The sequence below is a fragment of the Lasioglossum baleicum genome, unplaced genomic scaffold (genome assembly GCF_051020765.1).
Source record: "Lasioglossum baleicum unplaced genomic scaffold, iyLasBale1 scaffold0059, whole genome shotgun sequence".
Lineage (NCBI taxonomy): Eukaryota > Metazoa > Arthropoda > Insecta > Hymenoptera > Halictidae > Lasioglossum > Lasioglossum baleicum.
The window spans coordinates 492,378-501,304 of NW_027469119.1; the positions used below are offsets into that span (position 1 = coordinate 492,378).

General features: G+C 40.7%; 1 protein-coding gene across 1 annotated transcript; it reads left to right on the plus strand.

Annotated features, from left to right (window-relative positions):
• The first annotated feature begins 1,075 nt into the window (after positions 1–1,075).
• On the plus strand, positions 1,076–5,827 carry LOC143219703 (uncharacterized). Its single transcript, XM_076445574.1, has 5 exons — positions 1,076–2,392; positions 2,503–2,506; positions 4,388–4,636; positions 4,691–5,149; positions 5,598–5,827. The coding sequence occupies exons 1-5, from the start codon at positions 1,076–1,078 to the stop codon at positions 5,825–5,827; spliced, it is 2,259 nt and encodes a 752-aa protein (XP_076301689.1).
• Positions 5,828–8,927: the final 3,100 nt, after the last annotated feature.

Consider the following 8,927-nt stretch of genomic DNA (forward strand, 5'->3'; position numbering starts at 1 on the left):
GGAAAGGGAAAAATGGAGGGAAGAGAGGAGGGAGGAAGAACTAAATAGGGAAAGGATGAGGAATTGGTTAGAAAGCTTAGAGGGAAGGGTAGTAAAGGTAGAGGGGAGAATAGAGGAGCTAGTGCGGGAGGAGGGGGAAGGGGATAGGAGGGAAAAAGCAGATATGAGAATAGATTGTATAGAGGGAAAATTGGGAAAAGTGGAGGAATGGATAGGGGAAAAGGAAAGGGGGGAAAGAGGCGGGGGAGTATGGGGCAAGGGGAGAAATAAATATAGATGAGAATAGGAAAAGATTAAGGTTATTAGAAATTAAGCAGGACAAGGGGGATAGAAAGGAGAAGAAGAATAATATAGTAATAAGGAGGATAAAGGTGGAGGGTAGTGATATAAAAGTAGAGGTTAGAAGACTGTGGGAAAAGATGGAGTTGAAAGAAGAGGGTATTAATGAAATTAGGAAGATAGGGAAAGTAGGTAAAGACGGGAGGGGAATGGTTCTGGTGAAGTTGTCAAGTAGGGAAACTAAAAGTAGGGTAATGGAGGGGAAGAAAAAGCTTAGGGGGCAAGAGGAAAGGGGAGAGGACGATTTAACAGAAGAGGAGAGGAGGGCAAGGTGGAAAATTGAAAGGGCAGCTGAGAAAGAAAGGAGGGAGGGAAAAAAGGTTCAGATAGGATACATGAAGTTATGGGTAAATGGGAAGGTGAAAAGGTGGGATGAGATTGAGGAAAAATTGATAGAGGGGCAGGGAAACGAATAGGGAAGGAATCAGGGGAGGGTGGGGATAAGAGGAAGAGGGAAGGGTATAAGTTTAGTTTCTGGAATGTGGCAGGGCTGTTAAATAAAAATAAGGATTTTTGGAAAGGGATTGAAGATTGGGATGTAGTATTTTTGATGGAGACGTGGCTGGAAGAGAAGGGGTGGGATAAAATCAGGGATAGGCTCCCAAAAGGGTATGTGTGGGAGGCTCAATGGGCAAAAAGGGAGGAAAAGAAGGGACGGGCAAAAGGGGGTATGGTAGTAGGTGTGAGGAAGGAATTAGAATTAGAAGGGGGGGACAAAAAAGGAAGTGAGGGGATTATGTCGGTGAAGGTGAAGATAGAGGGGTGTTGGTGGAGGGTGGTGGGGGTATATGTAAATGGGGATTTAGACAAGAAGCTAGATGAGATGGGGGAATGGGTAGAGGCTAGAGAAAAAGGGGTAAAGGTGATTTTAGGGGGGGATTTTAATGCAAGAACGGGAAGGGAAGGAGGAGAGGTCTTAGAAGAAGGAGGGGGGAGAGGGTTAAGAAGTTCTAAGGACCTAATAGTTAATGGGGATGGGAGGAGACTGTGTAACTACATAGAAGAAAGGGGGTGGGGAATTATGAACGGGAATATAAAGGTGGATGAGGAAGGGGAGTGGACGTACGTAGGGGAGAGAGGGAACTCGGTGATTGATTACGTGTTGGGGAATGAGGATACAAGGGAAGGTGTGGGAAAGATAGAGATTGGGGATAAGATAGACTCAGATCATATGCCCATAATAGTATGGGTAAAGGGGGAGATGGGAGGGAAAAAAGGGAGGAAGGGAGAAGGGAAAAGAAGAATGGTGGGGAGGTGGTCGGAAGAAGCAGGGGAGGAATTTAGGGAAAAATTTGCAGCTAGAGCAAGTGGAGGGGATGGGTCGCAGGAAGACTGGGAAGGGCTGAAAGGGAAAATAATGGAAGTTATAGGGGAAATGGGGAAAAATGAAAAAATAAAGAGAAAAGGATGGTGGGATGAGGAATGTAGAGTAGGAAAAAAGTTAGCGAGGGAGGAGTTAAGAAAGTGGAGAAAGGAAGGAGGGGATGGATTAGCCTTTAGGGAGAAGAAAAGGGAATACCAGAAATTGTGCGAGGAGAGGAAGAAAAAAGAGAGGGAAAAATGGGAAAAAGAAGTAGAGGGGATAAAAACGGAGAGTCAGGTGTGGAAGGTTGTAAATAGGGAAAGAAGAAGAAGATCGAGGATAGACGAAAGAATAAGGATGGAAGAGTGGGAACAATATTTTAGGGATTTGCTGGGAGGGGTAGAAGGGAGGGTGGGAAAGTTAGGAAAAAGTAGAAGAGAGGGGGATGGAGAGAAAGATTTAGAAATAGGGGAAATCATAAGGGTGGTAAAAGGGCTGAAAGATGGGAAAGCGGCGGGTGGAGACGGGATTCCAAATGAGATATGGAAGCATGGGGGATCCGAAGTGCAGGAGGAGCTATGGAGGATCTGCAATAGGGTGTGGAGGGGAGGGGGTTGGCCGGAGGATTGGGCGGAGGGGGTGGTGGTACCAATCGCAAAAAAAGGGGATAGTAGAAAGGTGGGGAACTATAGAGGAGTAACATTGACGCAGACAGCATATAAGATTTACGCGGCAGTATTAGCGGAGAGGGTGAGGGAGGAAGTGGAGAGAAAGGGGCTGTTGCCGGCAAGCCAAACAGGATTTAGAAAAGGCCTAGGGTGTATAGATAACATCTATGTGTTAAACTATCTTATAAACAGGCAGGTGAGGAGGAAAGAAAGAAGGTGTTACGTCCCGCGTCGGATATGATCCGACAAAACGAGCCCAGACGGGGCGGGGACGTAACCGACCAATTTATTTAAGACGATCTTAGATCCACGTGGCGCGTAACGTCCACGTCTGATCAGGGACCCGATACCGGTGCGCGTTGCGAAAGGGGCGAAGAGGGAAATGAATGTAAACGGGACGGACGTCGTCCGGCGGGGATGTCGCGACGGAGCGACGAACTGCGCGATGACGGTGACAGCTCCCTGCGATCAGAGTGTCACTATGTGGGCGTGTGTGTTACTCGTCCGAACGCGTGGGTTGTTCGATTCGTGACAGGATTCTCGACCGAAGGGAAATTAGTGTTCTCTCGGTACCGAGCACCCTCTGGGCTCAGACGCACACGATTGAAACACCGATTCGGGGTTATAGGAACGAATGTGAGGAATCGATCGACGGACCGATCGGGATTGAACAACCCGGAGACGCACACGCACACACTCGCGATCACTTTAACCGGTCACTGGGAACGACACTTTAGAAGTGGAAGATATCGAGGAGCAGGATGTTGCTGAATAAAGCTGCGAAGTAATAGGTTTAAACAAACAAAGTATAATGAACCAAAATGGATACAAAGTGATGATTTGCGAGCAGAACTCGTGAAACAAAATATAATGACGGCTTGCGAGCAAGCTCGAACGAAATATATAGCACAGGATAAAATTCAGTAGGTTGCGAGCGAGCTCGTACAAAGCAAAAGAGCACAAAAATAAGAATTACGAACTTGAATTCTAGTGCGAGCAAGCTCGTGCAACAGAATGGCACAAAATAATAATTGTAGCTTTGAATTATAATGCGAGCAAGCTCGTGCAACAAAATAGCGCAAAAATAACAATTATAATTTGAATAATAAAGCGAGCGAGCTCGTTTGAACAAAATAGCGCAGAAATAACAATTGTAATAAGAATTATAAAGCGAGCGAGCTCGTATGAACAAATAGCGCAGAAATAATGTCTGTAAGTATGGTATAAGAATCCACGAGCAAACTCGACAGATAATTTAGAAACAATTGAAATATAATTGAAATGGAAATGGTAGAAATGGTAAGGTGCAATACGACCTGAATATCGTGAGCGATTTGGAACAAAGTCCGAAAACGCGATTAAACTGAACTCGACTGAAGACGCTAGAGAACTGAACTGTATAAAATTCCGAAGCTGGAAGAGAGTCTGGACTGTATGAAATTCGGAACTAGAAGAGCGTCTGAACTAGAAGAGTGCCTGAACTAGAAGAGAGTCTGAACTAGAAGAGAGTCTGAACTAGAAGAGTGCCTGAACTAGAAGAGAGTCTGAACTAGAAGAGGGCGATTCGCGCGATTTCGTCTTATTTATAATGAGAGCGCGGACCATAGGGATTCGGTGAACCGTGAAGTCCTTTGTCTAAATCGTTCGAGGTACGGACGAATATGTTGTCGTCAATGTATACTTTTCGCTGTTTGAACGAGACGACGGTTTAGATGTACGTACACTTGTACTCGCGGTTGCCATGCTGGCGTCCGCTTGTACCGGTGACTATCGCGTCTTTTCCGATTCCCTATGTTCACGCTCACGGGGATATGTATATATATATATAAATACGCGTAAGATATATATACATATCGCTGTGTACGGATTTAAACGCGATTTCGGTTTGGATTTTACGAAGGAAGTATACGTATACCATATATATATATATATATATATATATATATATATATATATATATATATATATATATATATATATATATATATATGTATATACAGCGAGAATTTGCTCATATGAACAAAACCGACGCAACACGTCGGTACGACGTTACAAAGGCTAGTAATTATGTTTGTAGATCTGAAGGCGGCGTTTGACTCGGTAGACAGGGAAGTATTATTAGAAGCGATGAGGAAAAGGGGAGTGAGGGAAGGGCTAGTGGAAAGATGTGAGGAGGTTCTGAGAGAAACAAAAAGTAAAATAAGAGTGGGGGAAGAAGAAGGCGAATGTTTCTGGACAGAAAGAGGGGTTAGGCAGGGCTGCCCACTAAGCCCCTTGTTATTCACATTAATGCTGGCGGATATAGATGAGGAGCTTGAGAGGGGAGGTTGGGGAGGGGTCAAAGTGGGGGGAATAAAGATTCGTACGCTATCATATGCAGACGATATAGCCATGCTAGCAGAGGAGGAGGACGGGATGAGGGGAATGATGGGGGTATTAGAAAGGTACCTAGGGGGGAAAAAGCTACAACTTAACGCGGACAAGTCAAAGGTGATGAGGTGTAGGGTGGGAGAGGGGAGATGGAAGAAGGTTTCATGGAGGTGGAAAGGTAAGGTAATTGAGGAAGTAGGGGAGTACAATTATTTGGGGTACACGATCACGAGGGATGGGGGGCAGAAGGCTCATGTACAGGAAAGATTAAGAAAGGGGGCAGCGGTTATGGGACAGGTCTGGGGGATAGGGAAGAGGAAGTTTGGTAAAGATTGGGGTAGAAGAGTGTGGCTGTTTGACAAACTGGTATGGTCGGTAGTTAGCTACGGAGTAGAAATATGGGGTTGGAAAGAGAGAGAAGGAATAGAGAAGCTACAGGAAAGGCATTTGAAATGGGTTTTAGGGGTAGGTAGGTTTACGCCAGGATATATGGTTAGCGAAGAGTTACAAAGGGAACTGTTGAGGGGGAGGGCTGGGTTAAGGGCATGGGGGTATGAGAAGAAGTTAGGGGAGGGTAAAGGGGGGGAGTTAGCACGGTTATGTTGGGAAGAGATAAGGAGGAGGGATGGGAGGGGAGGGATAAGGACTGGGTGGGAAAGGGAGAGAGAGGAATTTATAAGGGGGCAAGGGTGGTCGTTGGAGGAATGGAATGAAATAGTAGAGGGGAGGAATGAGTCAGTTAGTGGAGAGATAATAAAAAGAGAGGGGAAAAGGCAAAGAAAGGATAGGTGGGAGAAAATAGAAAACCTCGCTGCCGAGGTATTTAAAGAAAGGGTGGGGTGAGAGTAGGTGGCAGAGGGTGGCAAGGTACAGGTTAGGGAATGAGATGATGGGTGAGAGATATTGGATGGATGAAGACAGGAGAAAATGTAGAGTGTGTGGATGGGAAAACGAAACGTGGGAGCATGTGTGGGAAGTATGTATGAGGAAAGATGACAGTAAAGGATGGCAGGAGAGTATGTGGGAAATGTTGGAGGATGAAGGAGGAGGGGAGGAATGGATGAGGATGATAGATGATTGGAGAATGGGAATGAATGAGAAGAGTGGGAGTGGAATTGAGCAACCGGGAAAGGGAGTCCACGGCTAGGGAAGGGGGGTTGAGAAGGGCTACGGGAACGAGGTTCTGGGGGAAAAGGGGCGAGTTAGCAGATATGCTAGCTCAATGTAAGCGTGTCTCTCTCTCTCTCTAGAGTAATTTAGGTTAAGATTAGTTGATAAGTTAGGTTAAAGTAATTAGTAATTAAGTATTAAGTTTATATGAGCGTTGTTATAAAGGAGGCAGTATGTGAATTTGTAACCCCAAGGGGATCAAATAAAGTTATTATATATACTAGGAACGAAATAGCAACGAACGATGTTCGGAAACGTCGCGAGGTTATGTAGAAACCGACAGGCGGCCGAAGATGGCGTCCATAGGGCGCGCAATTCGAACGCGGCACGAGGGCAAAGCGACACGTGGACGGTCGGAACGATAGGAAAATATTCACGAGCTCGGTAACTAATAGGGCCAAAAGATGTTATTATCTGTTTTGTCAACTGAGCAATATCGTGCAGGGCAGCAACGATAACATAGGGAAACGAAAAAAAAAGATTTTTTCCGGACCAGGGCACGATCCGAGGATCTCGGATTGCCGAGGCCGTTATTTATTGTAACTAATGTCTTTCCTCCCTTATTTGTTGACTACTGGCGGGAGCAAAAGGCGATCTGCCCCACGGCTTTCCGACGGTGATGCTACGGCCCGCCCAACCCCCTACCAATTCTTATTTTTCCGGTGCTTTGGCACTCGTCGCCAAAGTGTCGTTTTACCATAAGGACTCGCGTTTTGGCCTTTCAACCAACAATATCAAACTTAGAATCAATTGCAGCTAAATCTGGTCGGGCAGGGTTGCCGTAAAGCAAGGGCAAGTGGGTAACCGTAATTAGACGAGTAAAAGTTGAGAAATTAAGTTGATATCCTGAATAGTTGGAAAATAAAATTAATAAGAAAAAAAACAACAATGTTAGTGGAACCCAACTATGCAAAGTTATTTACATTGTTACTAGAAGTAAGTGACCAAAATTTGTCAGGTAAAGGCTTTAAAAAAAAAAAAGAAAAAAAAATGAAGTAGGAATACGACTTTGATCTATATTCTGAAAATAAAATTCAATATCAATCTTAACAAAATCTATTTAGGTAATACTATATCAAATACAACTACAAGCAGGCTACCAAAAATTAGATAGGTAAAAGTTGTAAAATAAAACAGAAATTCGACTTCGATCCATCTTGACGAGAAAATCTAAAATCAATTTTAGCAAAATCTAATTAGGCAAAGTTATTTAAACAACAAATACAAATAGGCTGTCAAAAATTAGTAAAATAAATAGGTAAAATAAAGCAGAAATGCGACTAATCTATTTTGAGGAGAAAATTTAAAATCAATTTTAGTAAACTCCAATTAGGCAAAGTTGGTTTTCCAAAAATAAGAAAGGTAAAAGTCTAAAAATAAATTAGGATTTCAACTGATCTATTTTGAAAATAAAATTGAAAATCAATTTTAGTAAAATCTAGTTAGACAATATTATCCAAAAAAGCAAATACAAGTAGGCAACCAAAATTTAACTAGGTAAAAGTCGTATAATAATGTAGAAATGCGACATTGATCTACTTTAAAGAGGAAATTTAAAATCAATTTTAGTAAAATCTAGTTAGACAATAATATTTAAAAATGCAACTACAAGTAGGACACCAAAAAAAAAAAAAATTTATCTAGGTAAAAGTTGTAAAATAAAACAGAAATTCGACTGATCTATTTTGAAGAGAAAGTTTAAAATCAAGTTTAGTAAAATCTGATTAGACAAAGTCATTTACATTGTGATCACAAGTAAGTAACCAAAAATTAGACAGGTAAAAGTCTAAAATAAAGTAGGAATTCGACTGGGATCTCTCTCTACTTTGGAAATAAAATTTAAAATAAAATTCATTAAAATCCAGTTAGACAATATTATTTACAATGCTGTCACAAGCTAGTAACCAAAAAGTAGACAGGCAAAAGCTTAAATATAGAGTAGGAATCCGACTTTGATCTATTTTGAAAATAAAATTTAAAATCGATGGTAGTAAAATCTAGTTAGGCAATATTATTTAAAAAAGCAAATACAAGTAGGCTACCAAAAATTAGATGTAAAGTAAAGCGGAAATGCGACTGATCTAGATCAATAGCTATTTTCGAAGAAAAATTTAAAACCAATTTTAGTAAAATCAAATTAGACAAAGTTGGTTACATTGTGATCACAAATAAGTAACCAAAAATTAGAAAGGCAAAAGTTTAAAAACAAATTAGGACCTCGACTTTGATCTATTTTGAAAATAAAATTTAAAATCAATTTTAGTAAAATCTAGATAGACAATAGTGTTTAAAATGCAAATACAAGTAGCCGACCAAAAATTAGCTAAGTGAAAAGTTGAAAAATAAAACAGAAATTCGCTGATCTATCTTGAAGAGAAAGTTCAAAATCAATTCTAGTAAAATCCGATTAGACAAAGTTATTTGCACTGTGATAGCAAATAAGTAATAAAAAATTAGACAGGTAAAAAGCTTGAATATAGAGTAGGAATTCGACTTTGATCTATCTTGAAAATAAAATTTAAAATGAACCTTAGTAAAATCTAGTTAGACAATAGTATTTAAAATGCAAATACAAGTAGGCTACCAAAAATTAGCTAGGTGAGAAGTTGTAAAATACATCAGTAAGTCGACTGATCTATTTTGAAGAGAAAGTTTAAAATCAATTTTAGTAAAATCTGATTAGACAAAGTTATTTGCACTGTGATAGCAAATAAGTAATCAAAAATTAGACAGGTAAAAAGCTTGAATATAGAGTAGGAAATCGACTTTGATCTATCTTGAAAATAAAATTTAAAATGAACCTTAGTAAAATCTAGTTAGACAATAGTATTTAAAATGCAACTACAAGTAGTCTACCAAAAATTAGCTACATGAGAAGTTGTAAAATAAAACAGTAAGTCAACTGATCTATTTTGAAGAGAAATTTTAAAATCGGTTTTACAAAAATCTGATTAGACATAGTAATTTACACTGTGATCACAAGTAAGTAACCAAAAATTAGAAACGCAAAAGTTAAATAAAAATAAAATTGAGAATCAATTTTTAGTAAAATCTAGATACACAATAGTGCCTAAAAT

Bases quoted from the DNA above. Each gene is read 5' to 3' on its own strand.
- LOC143219703 (XM_076445574.1), top strand. From the start codon at position 1,076: ATGTCGGTGAAGGTGAAGATAGAGGGGTGTTGGTGGAGGGTGGTGGGG. The intron at 4,637-4,690 runs GTTGGGGAGGGG...TATCATATGCAG, and splicing joins TGAGGAGCTTGAGAGGGGAG to ACGATATAGCCATGCTAGCA. The intron at 5,150-5,597 runs GTAGGTTTACGC...GGATGGATGAAG, and splicing joins GAAATGGGTTTTAGGGGTAG to ACAGGAGAAAATGTAGAGTG.